At 58.7% G+C, this 15,486-nt stretch overlaps 6 protein-coding genes across 6 annotated transcripts; 3 read left to right on the forward strand and 3 right to left on the reverse strand.

Annotated features, from left to right (window-relative positions):
* Positions 1 to 807: 807 nt before the first annotated feature.
* CH63R_09473 (Ubiquitin carboxyl-terminal hydrolase) lies at positions 808 to 3,413 on the forward strand (the record flags this gene model as incomplete). The annotated part of the gene is made up of 4 exons (XM_018304447.1): positions 808 to 841; positions 951 to 1,018; positions 1,096 to 3,215; positions 3,275 to 3,413. The coding sequence occupies 4 exons, from the start codon at positions 808 to 810 to the stop codon at positions 3,411 to 3,413; spliced, it is 2,361 nt and encodes a 786-aa protein (XP_018156470.1).
* Positions 3,414 to 4,014: 601 nt separating this feature from the next.
* On the reverse strand, positions 4,015 to 5,076 carry CH63R_09474 (HORMA domain-containing protein; the record flags this gene model as incomplete). The annotated part of the gene is made up of 3 exons (XM_018304448.1): positions 4,015 to 4,550; positions 4,624 to 4,690; positions 4,933 to 5,076. 3 exons carry the CDS (start codon positions 5,074 to 5,076, stop codon positions 4,015 to 4,017), a joined length of 747 nt encoding a protein of 248 aa, XP_018156471.1.
* A 1,204-nt stretch (positions 5,077 to 6,280) lies between these two features.
* CH63R_09475 (Calcineurin-like phosphoesterase) lies at positions 6,281 to 7,414 on the forward strand (the record flags this gene model as incomplete). The annotated part of the gene is made up of 1 exon (XM_018304449.1): positions 6,281 to 7,414. The coding sequence occupies one exon, from the start codon at positions 6,281 to 6,283 to the stop codon at positions 7,412 to 7,414; it is 1,134 nt and encodes a 377-aa protein (XP_018156472.1).
* A 566-nt stretch (positions 7,415 to 7,980) lies between these two features.
* Positions 7,981 to 9,051, reverse strand: CH63R_09476 (calcineurin-like phosphoesterase; the record flags this gene model as incomplete). Its single annotated transcript, XM_018304450.1, has 1 exon — positions 7,981 to 9,051. The coding sequence occupies one exon, from the start codon at positions 9,049 to 9,051 to the stop codon at positions 7,981 to 7,983; it is 1,071 nt and encodes a 356-aa protein (XP_018156473.1).
* Positions 9,052 to 9,679: 628 nt separating this feature from the next.
* Positions 9,680 to 11,987, forward strand: CH63R_09477 (uncharacterized protein; the record flags this gene model as incomplete). Its single annotated transcript, XM_018304451.1, has 2 exons — positions 9,680 to 9,777; positions 10,088 to 11,987. The coding sequence occupies 2 exons, from the start codon at positions 9,680 to 9,682 to the stop codon at positions 11,985 to 11,987; spliced, it is 1,998 nt and encodes a 665-aa protein (XP_018156474.1).
* A 725-nt stretch (positions 11,988 to 12,712) lies between these two features.
* CH63R_09478 (Aif-like mitochondrial oxidoreductase) lies at positions 12,713 to 14,560 on the reverse strand (the record flags this gene model as incomplete). The annotated part of the gene is made up of 2 exons (XM_018304452.1): positions 12,713 to 14,133; positions 14,242 to 14,560. 2 exons carry the CDS (start codon positions 14,558 to 14,560, stop codon positions 12,713 to 12,715), a joined length of 1,740 nt encoding a protein of 579 aa, XP_018156475.1.
* Positions 14,561 to 15,486: the final 926 nt, after the last annotated feature.

Consider the following 15,486-nt stretch of genomic DNA (forward strand, 5'->3'; position numbering starts at 1 on the left):
TCGTCGTCGCCAACGCCAGCGAAAGAGATGCAATCTGATTAGATACGCAGTGCATCTCCGTCGTCGCTGCCTCTTACGTACATGTCCGTCCCCCGTCCTGCAGATAAGTCCGGGGAGGTCGCTTATAGTGATATATCGGCATAAGACCGCCTTGCAAATGCAGCAATCCACATCAAGAGCACGGAGATGAACATAAGAGGCAAACAGGCATGTAAACCAAACCATCATGACATTGCCCTCCAACTTATGTGTACTAACTTGGTAAACTCAGCAACCCCACTCTACTACGTAATTGCCAGAATCGCAAGATGCACACCACACTGTGCTACTCTCCAAGCTGAGCTAAGGCACAGGAAGCTGTCAAACTTCCAGGGCACCAGGTCCCTGTAACCATGCCGATCAAAGCACTGGGAACCCTCAGGTACCTAAACTTCCTACCTAGAACACAGGGATCTCAGCTGCCACCTTCACCGCGGGGCAGTTCTCCCAGTGTAGTGCAGGGCGGCACTGACCCCTCCTTGTGCACCACCAACTTTCTGCATCAGCTTGAGCTTGGACACACAACAGCCGTTCTTGCCTTTTGCCTTTGCCTTCGCCTTTGCTGCGCTCACATCGGCTTCTTTCTTCCTGCATCCCCCTCTCTCACCCCTCCACAAGGCTGAGCTTGGCCACACTCGAAACCAATACACTGACTGACCTGGCCGTCTTTCCTCTCTTACCTTACAAACACAACATACACCTCTACCAGCACCCCCTCTTACCACCACATCAAGATAACAAAACACACGCCTCAAGAACCACGTGAACATGGCGTGTCCGCACCTTGAATCCATAGGTTCAGGTAAGAAAACCCCTAACATAATCCCTTTATATCCTAGTACCCTACCTCCTCCTACCTACCTACTTTTGAGCGAACACTCCAGAGCTTTCAGCCTACTAACTCCTTGCAGCGCTGCAGCCGCCTGCGCCCTTCCACTCCGTCTATCGGGAAGACTGCACCCAGTGCTTCGACTCCATTGTATGTTGGGTCTTTTGATCATCCACACTGCTACCGCCCGCTACTGCCACTCTTTTGCTAACAACTTGGACCATCAGGATGACCCCGCTGGTGTCGATGTCTGCCTCCAGTGCTTCAACGGCGGTTGCGCCGGCGACCGCAACCACGCCCAGCTCCATAAACAGCTCTGGAGCCACCCCCTCGTCCTCAATATCCGCCGCACTCGCAAGGTTGTCGTCCGGGACGAGCCCCCCCTGAAGATGTCCAAGCTTGCCATCGCCGCCGAGACCGAGGCCGACCGATACGATACCAAAACCACCGTCAAGTGTCTCGACTGCGACAAGGATCTCGACCAGTCTAGCGACGCGCTTGCGCCCATCGTCGATGGCATCCTCAAGGCCAACACCTTCTCGCGCAAGGAGGAGGTCAAGGCCTGGGAGCAGGAGCTGACCAGCTGCGAGCACATCCTCCTAATGCAACAAGCCGAATCCCGAGCGATTCAGTCCGGCGACCTCGGGCACTGCTCCGCCTGCGACTTGCACGAGAACCTGTGGCTTTGTCTGGAGTGCGGGAACCTGGGCTGTGGACGGAAGCAAATGGGCGGCGTTGACGGCAACTCGCACGCGCTCGCCCACTCCGATCAGTCCGGCCATGGCGTCGCCGTCAAGCTGGGATCCATCACCCCCGAGGGAACGGCCGACGTTTACTGCTACAAGTGCGATGAGGAGCGCATCGACGGAGACCTCGGCCAGCACCTCGCACACTGGGGCATCAACCTGGCGAACCAGCAGAAGACGGAGAAGAGCTTGACCGAGATGCAGATCGAGCAGAACTTGCGCTGGGACTTCAGCATGACGACCGAGGACGGCAAAGAACTGAAGCCCCTGTTCGGTGCCGGCCTGACCGGCCTCAAGAACCTGGGCAACAGTTGCTACCTCGCCAGCATTGTCCAGTGTCTCTTCGACACCCCCGCCTTCAAGAACCGCTACTACCTGCCCGACCGCGACCTTCCCCACGTCCAGGAGCCCGCCGCCGACTTGGAGACCCAACTTCGCAAGATGGCCGACGGCCTGCTCTCCGGCCGGTACTCGAAGCCCGACTCGGACGTTGTCGCCTCCGAACACTCTCCCGAAATCTCGCACCAGAAGGGCTTGGCTCCGGCCATGCTGAAGCACCTGATCGGCAGAGGCCACGCCGAGTTCTCGACCATGCGCCAGCAGGACGCTTTCGAGTTGCTGCAGCATATCTTCAAGCTCGTCTCCCGCTCTCAACACCCCTCGGGCCTCGGCGACCCTACCCAGCCTTTCCGTTTCACTCTGGAGCAGCGCCTGCAGTGCCTCGGCTGCAAGAAGGTGCGGTACTCGACCAACGAGCAGGACAATATCTTCATCGACGTGCCTCTGGAGAAGGAGCCGGTCACCGAGGGTGCCGAGGCGCAAGCGGACGCATACAAAGCCGTGACCCTGAAGGAGTGTCTCGACAACTTCACGGCCGAGGAGGTGGTCGAGCTGACGTGCTCTGCTTGCGGTAGCAAGGACGGCTATACGAAGCGCTCCCTATTCAAGACTCTGCCCGAAAACCTGGTTGTCAATGCCAGGAAGATGGCCGTCATCAACTGGGTGCCCGTCAAGATTGACGTTCCCGTCATCGTCCCCGACGAACCCTTCCTCCTGGACGATTACCTCTCGAAGGGACTGCAAGCTTCGGAAGAAGCGCTCCCCGAAGAGCCCGAGAACAGCGCTCCGGCGTTTGTCGCGAACCCAGAGGCCGTCAGCCAGCTCGAAGCCATGGGTTTCGGCCGCAACCGTTGCGACCGGGCCTTGCATGCCACTGGAAACTCGGACGCCAACGCGGCCATGGAGTGGCTGTTCGCACACATGGAGGACCCCGATATTGATGAGCCTCTTGTCCTGAGCGGCGGCGCTGCATCAGATGGTGGTGCTGGTTCAGACGACCCGGAGAAGATTGAGATGCTGGGTGCCATGGGATTCTCTGTGCCCCAGGCAAAGAAGGCTCTTCGCGAGACCAGCGGCGACATGGAGCGCGCCGTCGAGTGGCTCTTCAGCCACCCGGAGGACCAAGGCGTCTTTGACGATGACGCCGCAGCCGGCGCATCTGAGCCTGTCGGTCCCACGGCCGAGGCTGGCAGTGCGGCGACGCCTGCCAAATACCAGCTCCAGTCCATTGCTTGCCATAAGGGTACCAGCATTCACGCTGGGTATGTACATCTCGAGTCCACACGGCATCACATCCGACGTATTACTGACATACACGCAGACACTATGTCGCTTTCATCCGCAAGGAGATTGATGGCCGTCCCCAGTGGGTCCTGTTCAACGACGAGAAGGTGGTCGAGGCGGGTGAGATTGAAGAGATGAGAAAGTTTGCCTACGTATACTTCTTCAAGCGGGTTTAGTTGGTTGCAGTCACAAAGCACAAGGCGTTTTGGAGGAGTAGGGGGGGAGTAACGACGAACGAAAAAGAAGACAGCCACGCCGCAAGTCCTCAGCTGACTGACCATGACGGGCGGGCGGACGGACGGGGTTGCGATCCGGGTTTGCATGAGTCAATGATTGAAGGGGAGAAGAAGATGAAGCATTATAGCATGGGCGGGCGACAAGGTGGTACTGTGTAGAAGACAACAAGGCATTATTGCATATCGGTGTGGAAAAAGGGGAAATGAAGGCCATTTGAGCCGTGAGATTACAGATGATGTTATGTGCTTTTCCACATGGCACGACCGACTGTCCAATTCGAGCCCATGGCGCACTTTTTTGCCAGCGACAAGTCGGATTACGAAAACCATAACGCCCAGACGCCCCGACGCCATCTTCTTGCCCTCTAGTGATTTACCCACTTGCCAAGTGCCCTGAGATTGCCCGTGTATCGCCCCGATTTGGGCTCACGCAACTGGCTCAGCATCACCCCTGACGTCCGCCACTGACGTCCCACTCGCATCGTACATTGTCCTCGTCCTCGTACTGTTGTCGTTGATCGATACCGCGGCGGCCGGCCCTTCATTCGGCGAGGCGGTAGCTGACGAGGGTGTCGACGCGGTGGTTGCTGGTGCTGAAGCCGCGCAGCTGGACGCGCTCGCCGTTGGCGATCTCCTTGGCGTCGCTGTCGCCCCACTCGACGGGCACCTCGGAGTCGGCGTCGGCGTAGACGAGGACGTTGAAGGTGCAGTCGCCGCTGAGCTGGGGCAGGAAGGTGACGGAGGCGGTGATCTGGCGGAAGATGGCGGCGATCTCGGACTGGATCTCCTGTTCCGTCTTTTCGGGGGCGGCGGCGGCGGCGTCGGCGTCGGCTTCCGTGACGGCGTCGTTTTCTTGGTCGGCGGACGAGGAGGGCTTGGAGGCGGATTTGGTCGACTTGGACGACTTGGCCGCCTTGCCGAAGATCTCGACGTCGAACTGCCAGCGCTCGACGTGCTCGCCCGTGTCCTTGTCGGTGATGACGATGACGAGCTTGGAGATTTTGCCGCGGAGCATCCAGCGGTCGAGCTGGCCCATGATCTTCTTGATGTAGGCTCGGACCTGGTCGTCCGAGGAGACTGGCGGCTGGTTAGTATTTTGGGGGGGGCCGGCGGGGTGGGGAGGGTATGGGATCGCGGGGGCGGTTCGAACCTAGCATGTTGAGGCCATACTTCTTGACGCTGAGCGGGATCGTGTCAGTGAGTGTTGCGAATCGTTCCTGTGAACCAGGGGAGGGGGGGTGACTTACGCCGAGAAGTCCTCTGCGGGATAGACGCCTCGTTGGAAACTGGCAAGAGGGAGTCAGATTGTGGGCGCATATTCGTGGAAGGGGGGATTGGGATTCCTACAGGATCGTGTGTATCGAGTATTGGAACTGGAAAAGCGGCATCGGCCGTTAGCTTGTTGTCGTCGCACTTGGGGACTGGAGAATGAGGCCGAAAGGGGGGGGGGTTCACTGACGAATTCGGCGACGAGCTTTGCGCTGCCCTTGAGGGCGAGCTTGTGCACCTTGGACTTGTCCGACTTGTCGGCCTTGTCGGCCTTGGCGGGCTTGTCAGTCTTGACGGCCTTTGTAGGTTTGGCGGGCTTGGTCTCGGAAGCCATCGCGGCGGTCTTCGCAACGGAAAGGAAAGAAGTAAATCGGGTTTTGGCGGGCGGTGCAGTGGTGTGGTGGTGTCGTCGTTGACGTTGGTGCGCTCCGTAAAGGGGGAGGGGGGAAGCTGTTGGATGGCGGCGATCGGGACCGAGGAAGGGGGGGGGGGGTTCGTTTGTTTACTTGCAGGGTCGAGATTGATTTTTGGGAGTTGGTTGCGGGGTGATTGGGACTCGATTGGCGGCGGCACTGGTGACAGGCAGGGCTGTCTGTCACTTTTTAGCGGGGCACAGCTGCCTTTAGCGCTCGGGCCGACAAGGGGGGGGGACACCCGGGTGACTCGGGGTCTCAAGGCTCGTGCTCCGCCGGCCGGCAGTCGATGGCCGGCCCTGTCTGGCGGACGGAAGGCCCACCCCGAGTCCGTCACATGTGTCTCTATAGCGTCAGTTTGCCAATGTACATCCTACATGAACTTCTTCTACCATCTGCGTTCCGACATCAAGAGCAAGGCATCACGCCCACTCCTCTAAACTCCACTTCCAGCGAAACAATGTCCAGGTACCCCGAGATACAAGTGTCGTTCCCTCACTTTGCCGGTTTGTTAAGCTTCATCCTGCCCCCATCGCCCAACGCTACCATGGCGTGACTGAAAGATCCAAATAGGTACTGCACCCAGTGTAAACAGGCCTCTGCATCGTAGCATAGAGCACATGTTTTTTGGTTTAACTACCGAATTTGTAGCAGTCGGCCGTCCAGAGATTCATTTTTCCGCAGGAAAAAACCTCGTTAGGAACGGCGGCCAGGGTCGGTATCAGGGCGATGCTCTGGGTGCCGAAGGTGGCCTAGGTGGTCGGAGCTGTTTCTCCGTAGGTAATACATTAGTTCTTTTCTCAGACGGGAGTACAGTTCGAGAATGTTCCAATCAAAATGGACGCTAGAGGTACTTCATTAATTCGCCAATCTTCCCAAGTGTGAAGTTGTATCAGAACCCTTGCTGTCACGGTTTAGTAGTCATTGAGAAGCGACGCAGTGAAAAGCGGTCGATCAACGGTCCACTATATACGTTACACAGCAAGTCAGTCGTCTTACCACCTCCACCGTATCGGGTTTAGTTGAATTGACCCTCAATCTCACTCAAAGTCCAGGCCACCGCCCCGCACATTGCTCCTCCATCACATCAATATATAAAACGAACCGATACCCATCACACCCAGCATGGAACCGGCCTCGGTCTGCTACGACTTCCATGATACCATTCAGAACCTGGACCGGACGTACACGCCGTCGGCGGGGTCGTTGACCCCACGAAGGAGGCTCATCATCGTGGGAGATGTTCACGGACACCTTGCGCAACTGAAAAAGCTGCTGGAGACCACCGGCTTCGACAGGGACGCGGGGGACCACCTCATATTCACAGGCGACCTCATCAACAAGGGGCCCGACAGCCCCGGGGTGGTGCAGCTCGCGATGGACCTCGGCGCCAGTGCCGTCAGGGGCAACAACGAAGACCGCGTGTTGGCAGCGCACCGGCTCATCAGCATTGGCCGGGTGTCTGGCGTTTCCGGAGTCGAAGGGAGACCGCCCTTCGAGGACGACAGCACCCATCTACCTCGGGATATCCCCTACGCAGTATCCAGCGACTTCCTCGCCGCGACCCAGCTCTCAGACGCTCAGGTCGCCTGGCTATCGTCCTTGCCTCTCATCATTCGCGCTGGGCCCTTGAAGGGGGCCGCTAGCCCGCCCTGGAACGCCGGGTCGGTTGTGGTCGTGCACGGCGGCCTTGTGCCCTCGCTGCCTCTGGAAAAACAGGATCCATGGGCGGTCATGAACATGCGTAGCATCGTTTACCCAGCCGACGACGCGCACACGGGAGTTATTGGCGAGGCTCTGGCCAAGCGAGTTCGGGATCGCTGGTGCCGGCGTGCTGCTTTCCAGGTCACAGGAGACGAAGATGTCGACACTTTGTCTCGCAGGCTTCCGGATTTGCGGGACGGCGGAGAGACCCCGAAAAGCAACTCTTCCCAGGGCCACCATCAAGATGCCATTCCCGTCGAAGCTGGAGTCGGCAAGCTCTGGAGGGATGCGTGGAACGAAACCCAAAACTCGATCAAGATCCCGGAACAGCGGACAGTGGTTGTGTATGGTCATGATGCCCTGGCGGGGTTGCAAGACCAATTAGAGATCGATGTTCCAAAGGGGTTGGAGGACGAAGGAGCACAGGGTTCTTGGACGAGGTACGCGTTCGGGCTGGACTCTGGGTGTGCATATGGCAACCCGCTCTCTGCCATGGTCATTGAGGCCAGTCCGGAGACAGGGGATATTGTGCATCGCGTGGTCCAGGTCAAGTGAGGGGGTTCATCTTAGCCGAGTAGACCGAAGATGAGGTTGATGGATCTAGACACACTGAACAGACTTGCATTTCTTACAACCTATGACTTTCATTTACACCACTGCCACGCAGCAACGCCGCTGCTCCAAAAAGCAATTGGACTACCAGGGAGTCGCGCCACGTCCGGCTCCTCCAGATCCACGCCGGCCTCCACCTCCACCTCCACCTCCACCTGCCCGAGGAGAGCCGCCAGTTTGTGCACTGCTGTCTTTGGTTGATGAAGAGGGCTCTTTGTCGTTTCACCGGTTTCCCAAGCATTGTTTGTCTTGCGTAGATAGTGCATCCAAGCAGACAGATTTAAGAAGGGAGGTATGCTGGATACTAGTTTGTCAGACTGCATTTTAAGGGAAACCTCAACCATGGGCCTTCAAGCAGTGAAGCAAAACATACTGACTGATCTATGGGGGACAACACACATGCTGGCCCACGGTTTGAGAATAGTAAACAGGGTTAAAGGCTACTACTACATTATGCTTTCCCATCTATTTCGCAGAAACAGAAGCCAATTCACTCCCAACGGAATGCATCACCAGAAATCAGTCCCTCTGGAAAACTTCCCCTTCGTTTCTTTGATCAACTGGATAAGCTGTTGTGGCAGCCGTCTCACAGTTTCAGTCTCCCCCTCCAACAGACGCTTGCTGATTTCAAGGAATCGATCTTGAAAGACGTCCCAAAGCCTCCGATCGGTTTGGTTGTCGCTTCCCGGACGCGGGTAGTATGGGTCGTTGCGCCAGAAGCTTTTGCAGGCCTGCTTGATCCCTGCCTCGTCCATGGTCATCCTCCTGCAGCAATCGAAATCGAGAACCCACATGCTGTGCGGCCCAAGGACAGCGTCATCAGAGTGGAAGTCCGTCGACCCCAGGCTGGGTGCCCTCCGAGCTGTGGTCTGTTGGCGGCTCTGGGCCAGCACGAACTCGACGTCGTTGGCGTCGACTCGGGCAGACCAATGCAGGAAGGCCAGCGCGTCCGCCATGGCCAGGGCGTAGCCTTCAAGGTCGAGACCGAGGTCCTCCATCTGGTTGGCGTGGAGTGGCAGGTTTCTCAGGCTGTAAAAGCTGAACAACCTCTTGGGGGCCGTCTGATCGGTGCTGCTGTTTTGGCTGTGCTTCCGACGACCGAGGTAGGGTCTGACGAGACAATGTGCGTTGCTCGCGTCGTCAGCGACTTCGTCCGGGTTCTTTCCCAGGCCCAGCGTTTGGGCGAGCAGTTTCCGCACGTGGCGAGGCAGCGGTGGAATCTTCTCGCTGATGAGCGCGTTGCAGGATGTGAAGGTTCCGGGGAGCCTGGGAAGAATCACAGACCAGGCAGCTTCGCTCTCCTGGCCAAGGAAGCCTTCGCATCTCGGCATGTTGACGCGGGAACCTTTCATGGTGCTGGCCACACGAGGGCTTTCAAGGCTCTGGAGGACGTCCCGGTGCATGTTGTACTCGTGTGTGATGGACCGGCCCTCGCCCCCGTCCTCCCTCTTGATCACGAGCGAGGACTCGGGAGCCGTGGAAGACCAGACGGAGCCGCAGTGGCCTGCTCCAATCTTGCGGAGCTGGTCTGTGGAGGCGGCGGTGGTGAACTGGTGGGTGCTGGTTTCGGTAGCCGGCATAGTTGGTGGTTGTTGCTTTGGATGTAGATGACAGTTCTCTGGTGGTTTTGTTATGGTGTTGGATGAAGAAACTGGAAGAGAAGAAGGGGAAAGGGGTGCAGCTGTGGATGGGATATTTGTTTGTATTACAATGGCGGCAGGTCTCGCCCTTGACCAAGTGCCGGCTACAAAGGTTGCTTTCTTTTGTACAACCGTGGAATGTACAGAGTTTCTTTCCATATGGGGGGGGGGGGTAAAAAACTTACTTGTCTCTTCCTTTTTCTCACTTTCTTTCCTACCTACCTGAGCAGACAGACACCATATCAGGGCCACCGTATCCAATAAATAGCAGCAACCACTAGCAACACCTACATTGCAAAGACAATAGAAGGCGTTTAGCCTATGGTACATAGTTGTTCTATACTACCCTATGTTACTTGTGATGGAGGGAATAACTTGGAATCCACGGCCAAACTGGTGCTGGTGTCACTATGGGTTGCCTTGGTAGCCGACTCAAGGTGAAGACTCTCCTGGTTCGCCATCAACCTTGCTTCGGGTAGCACATCGCCGAACCCTTTTCCTCCCTCGAATGTCCCGTATCCAACTCAGTGTCTGCAGAAGAATCAGGTTGTAGAAAACGCTTATCAAAATGGTTGAACCAGGTGTCTTCAACTCAGTCAAATTTGAGGGCTCGTACTTCTATGGTAAAGTACGACTGTACTGGTGGATAACCCCTCAGATTGTTCCGTAAGCCGGCTTCAACCATCACATAAGTCTATGTATCACAATGTAAAGAGTGTAACAAGAACCTCAGGGACACCAGCCCCGAATTCTCTGCGGGACGTACCGGCCAGCACGGGTGGCTAGAGAACAAGAGACTGACCAAGCTCTCGGGGGCTAACGGCGGGTACCGTTGTGTTATTGTTGCTCATATGTAACCTTCTCGCTATTTTCACTCTACTGATATTTACCTAAGAACTGACATCACAGCTTAGAAACACAAATACAGGAATCAACTGACATTGACTATGAACGGTGATGATATGTACTAAAAAAGAAAAAAGAGTCCATGTACAACTCTGGAGAAACCCTCCCTCCATCGACCTCACTGTCCCGCATCAACCCCTCGCAAAGGTGACCCTTCTGAAGACATCCGCGAACTCGCCCTCGAACCCGGGACCCCGCTCGGCCGACCTCCACGCGATGAACCCGTCGGGCCTCACCAGAACGGCCCCCGACGCGCCCACCCCGAAGTTGTCCTCGAACGTCTCCCTCCGATCCTCCTCCACGACGTCGTCCCCGACGCAGACGAACTCGCACGCAACGCCGACCCGCGTCCCGGCCCCGTCCGCGACGCCCCTCCACCCCCCGTCCCTCGAGAGGAGAACCCACCCCCTCCCGAACAACGCCAGGCTCGAGATCTCCTCCTCCTCCTTCGTCCCGCGCCTCACCATCGCCACGTGAGGCGCCCTCGTCCCGGGCTGGCCGCGCCATTCATCGGGCCTCATCGCGTCCGGCAACCCCTCCCCATCCCCCTCGGCCCCGAGGACCACGCCAGCGGAGCGGTAGATCTGGCCCAGCTCCATGGCGATGTCGTCGAGGACCTCCACCGCCCGCCCCGTCGCCGCCCAGTCTCCGCCGCCGCCGCGCGCGTACGGCTTGTAGTCGTCCCGCACGAAGAGCTGGTCGTGCCGCACGAGCGCCACGGGCCGCCGCTCCTCGTCGTACGTCGCCAGGATCGAGGCGTCCGCCGCGCCCGACCGCACGGCGGCCACCTTCCACGCGAGGTTGTGCGCGTCGGCGAACCCCGTGTTGGCGCCGTAGCCGCCGCGGTTGGGAGGCAGCGTGTGCGCGGCATCGCCCGCGAGGAACACGCGCCCGGACGAGAACCGCTCGGCGATCCGCGCGCTCATGTCCCAGTGCCCGACGGCGACGAGCTCGATGTCCTCGTCGCGGACGACGTCGGGGCCGAGCCCGAGGGCCTTACGGACGAGGGCCCTCTGGGCTTCCGCCGTGTCCGCCGTGTCTGTCCTGTTGTTTTTGTTCTTGCTCTTGTTGTCGTCGTCGTTGTCGTTGTCGTTGTTGTCCGGGACATCAGCGGCATCGGCGGCGTCGGTGTTCCACATGAGCGCCCACCGCCCGTCGTGGTAGCTGACGAGGAAGGCCTCGAACCCGTCGTCGCGGCCCTCGATGGCGAACTGCACGAAGCCCCGGTCCAGGTAGTGCTCGACGGGCGCGCAGCGGAACATGATGCTGCACAGGCTGCGGAGGTGGCCGACGCCTGTCGTCGGGATGCCCAGGTGCTCGCGGAAGGCGCTGCGCGCGCCGTCGCAGGCGACGATGTACGACCCGTCGAGCGTCACCTGCTCGCCCTGCCTGTTGACGGCCGTGACGCTGACGCCGTCGGCGGACTGGGCCCAGGAGGTCATCTTCCACCCGAGGCGGAGGTCGGCGCCGAGCTCGACGGCGCGCCGGCGGAGGATGGGTTCGAGGCGGTCCTGGGTGATGGCCGCGCTGATGAGAGGCGAGTAGACCTTGGCGCCGTCGCCCGGGGGACCGCCTGGAGGTCCTTTAGGTCCGCCGTTGGGTTTCGCGTTGTTGTTGTTGTTGTTGTTGTTGTTGTTGTTGTTGTTGTTGTTGTTGTTGCTGCTGTTGTTGTTCCAGTGCTGCTCGTCCGTCCACTCGCCCGCCAGGCTCTGGACCTTGATGCGGCGGGGCCGACCGCCCGGCGGGCCCTTGCCGGCGCGGAGCGAGCTGGCGGGGATGCCGACGGACTCGAGGAGCTCGAGGGTCCGCGGGGTGTAGCCGATGGCGCGAGGGTGCGGCGAGCTCGCCGTGTGGCGCTCGACGAGGACGACGGGGACGCTGTGGGCGGAGAGGAAGAGGGCGCTGGCGAGGCCCACGAGGCTGCCGCCGATGACGATGACGGGCGCCTGGTTTGGTTGTGTCATTATTGATGTGGTGAATCTGGTAGACGTTCTGTCTTTCCCCAAAGTATTTGTAAGTTTCGGTCAGCCTAGGGAATGGCTGTGGTTGATGTGATATGGAATAAGATGTCTGTGGGTGATCACTGATGTGAGAAGGAGAGAGAGGGAGAGAGACAAGGCAGCGATGCAAGACTGTACCGAACCGTGTGATTTGTAGATCCGTCCCAACGTTTTCGCAAGTTTCATGCCATCCTCTTTATACACAGTCCAGTTCCCATAAAGTGTCATCGTCGAGCCACCGCAGGCTCCGAGCCTGGCCCGCTCCGCTCGCATCGGCGCCGCCGGGCCCCCAAACGGCGCCCCACCCGGAGATGCTCGGGTACCGTCTGTGCGTTCGGTCCCGAGCGGTCCAACCACGGCACACACCAAATCGCCTAGAGAATCGCGCTGGAGCCCCTCGGTCCCGCGGGACCTTCTCAATTGGGAAGCGAAGCCCCCTTCTCATGCGCCCATCGTCCAATACATGGCCCGTCCCATCGAGCAGCCATCAGGCCATCTTTATCAACAAAACACATCACCACCAATACGGACTAACTTGAATCGTAGAAATCGTCACATTGCTTGAGTGCTTGGTTACCTAAAGGCCTCGTCAACATACGCCAGAGATTACGTCCTCCCTCCCCTTGGCCCCTATGTTTCCGTCTTCATTACACATTCACTCTCTCTCTCCCAAATGGCCAACCCAATACCAGTCATCATGCCTCGACCGGGCCAATAGTTGTGATGTCCAGCCCCTTGGCCAGCTCCGACTTTGACGGCATCTTGCCCAGCGACATCAACTCGGCCGACTGCGCCATGGCCGGGTCCTTGCCCATCGAAGCCATGGCGACGACCGTCTCGCCGTTGGTGTAGTACGCGACAAAGGACGACTCCTCCACGCTGCCCTGCAGCACAATGTCGTCCCACCCGCCGACCGTGTTGCCGCAGTAACGGAGCTGCGACCCCAGCGCCGACCAGAAGACGGGGATGAAGTGCGGCGTCTTGACGGCCGAGTTGATGATGTTGTTTGCGACGGAGCGACCCGCGTTCTGCGCAACGTTCCAGTGCTCGATGCGCGTGTACTTGCCGTTGCCCCCGGGCCCGTGGTAGGGGTACGTGGCAATGTCGCCAATGGCGTACACATCCTTCAGTCCCACCACCTCAAAGCTCTCGTTCGTCTTGATCGATCCGTCGTCCTCGAGACGGATGACCTTGTTCTCCCTCAGGAACTCGGTGGCGGGCGCAACGCCGACGCCGAGGATGACAAGGTCGGCCTCGAGCTTGGTGCCGTCCTTGAGATAGACGGCGCCGACGTTGGACGCGTCCGAGGCTGATGGCTCGGCCTTGTCGACGCCGGCGTTCATGTGGAACTTGACGCCGTTCTTCTCGAGGCTCTTTTGGATACCGGCACCAACCTTCTCGCCCAGCACTCTCTCGAGCGGAACCTTTTCCATGCCGATGACGGTAACGGAATTGTCCTTGGCCGTGGCGTTGGCGACCTCCATGCCAATGAAAGAAGACCCGACAATGACAATCTTCTTGCCCTTGTCGCCGATGGCCTTTACAATCTTTTTCGTGTCGTGGGCAGTTCTCAGGGTGAAGATGTTGCCGAGGACCTTGAAGCCCTGGAGGGGTAGGTTCCTCGGGGTGCCGCCGGTGGCGAGGATCAGCTTGGTGTAGGCAATCTTGTCGCCCTTCTTAGTGGTGACGTTGCGGTCCGAGAAGTCGACGTCGGTGACCTCGTCAGCGACCCAGTCGACGGAGCCGCTCTTGTAGAACTCCTCGTCGCGCCATTGCAGGGCGTTGACGTCGGTCAGCAGGGCCTTTGACAGCTTGGTGCGGTCGATGGGGAAGTAGCCTTCCGAAGAGATAATGGTCAGGGGGCCGTCGTAGCCGCCGTTGCGGAGACCCTCGACGGCGCCCAGGGCGCCGGAGCCTCCGCCGACGATGACGACCTTGTCCTTCTGGGCGCCGCCGGCGGCATTGCACTTGAAGTTGGGCTTACGGCGGCCGGCCTTGATGGTGGCCTCGTCGCCAGAGATGTAGATTGCGCCGTCGCGCTCGGTGACCTTGAAGGTGGGGAGAGCGTCGAGGGCGGGGGCATCCTCGACATCACCGGTTTTGGCGTTGAAGCAGGCTGTGGTCGAGTTAGTCTGTGGCAGGACGAGAGAGATGGGAGTTTGAGTGAGTGTGAGAGAAAAAGGGGGAGTGAGGGAGTAGGTGAGGGAGAGTGAGATGGACTAACCTCCGTGCCAGGGACACGTCAATCGGCCCGAGGTGGTGAGGACGCCCTTGATGAGGGGAGCGCCGTAGTGGGTGCACTTGGGGCCGACAGCCTGGATGGTGCCGCCGGCATTGACGAGCAGGACCTTTGCGCCCTCGATGCCCTCAACTTCAACCTCCTGCTTGTCGCCTGGCTTGAGCGACAGCGAGGTGACGGACTTGAGCTTGTAGTCGGCCATGGTTCGTTGCGTGTGAGAGAGGAATCTCTTCTGAGCGGGTTGGCGCACGAGGGATAGGGAGGAGATGTTTGCGTGGCGGAAGAGGAGTCTGGCGGTTTGCATGAAGAACGGAAGAGGAGAAATGCGACGAGGGGCGGCGGAAGTCGAGGGGTAATCCGACTGCTGATGTAAACGGCGGGGGACGGGAGATGGTAGACGGTAGACGGTGAGAGGCGAAGGGCTTGAGAGGTCAGATAAGCACAGGGAAGCCAAGGCCACACACGCACACACCCACACACACACACAGAGTGGTGCGGGAGGCGGGACGTAATTTAGAGGTACTTACAGGAAGGTAAATCGATCCGGTGACGGGGGAAGGTCGCTTTGTCCAGCAAACGGGAGAGGCGGCAGGGCAAAAGGCGTGATAGCGGAGATATCGGCGGCGAGGGGGATGGGGATGCAGCAGTGGGTGTAGGTGTATGGGATCGTGTATTAGATTGGCGATATTGACGTTGACTCGTATGACGGACTAGGGGGTCGAAGTTTAACTGGCGGGCGATTCTGTTTGTGTCGTAGCGTAACCGAAGGGAGCAATGCGTGTTGCTGTAGGCAAGGTATCCGTAGGTGGGCGGTATATGTGAATTGTATGCGTATGCGTGCTCTGTACGATAGGTAGAGGAAGAGAGGAGGAGTGGGCAATGTTTCTGTCGACAATGTTCATGGGTGGTGGACGGGTTGATACGCTCGCTCCCAATGGCTGCAGATAGAGGAGAGGAGGCCGCGGTTATGATGGATGATGCACGATGGACGAAAAGAATCAACGGTTCAATTATGACGCCATGACTATCGTTGTGTGCTGGGTGGGGGAACAGCTTGAACTTGGGAAGGGAAGGAAGGAGAGCTCCTCCCGGGATCAGCACCGACGGCAGACAGGTAGAAGGTACCTACCTACCTTCCTTCCTTCCTTCCTTCCTTCCTTCCTTCCTTCCTTCCTTCCTTCCTTCCTTCCTTTCTTCTCCCCACCCGCCTGCCTGCCTTCGGAAACAGGA

Source organism: Colletotrichum higginsianum, chromosome 6 (assembly GCF_001672515.1).
Source record: "Colletotrichum higginsianum IMI 349063 chromosome 6, whole genome shotgun sequence".
Taxonomy (NCBI): domain Eukaryota; kingdom Fungi; phylum Ascomycota; class Sordariomycetes; order Glomerellales; family Glomerellaceae; genus Colletotrichum; species Colletotrichum higginsianum.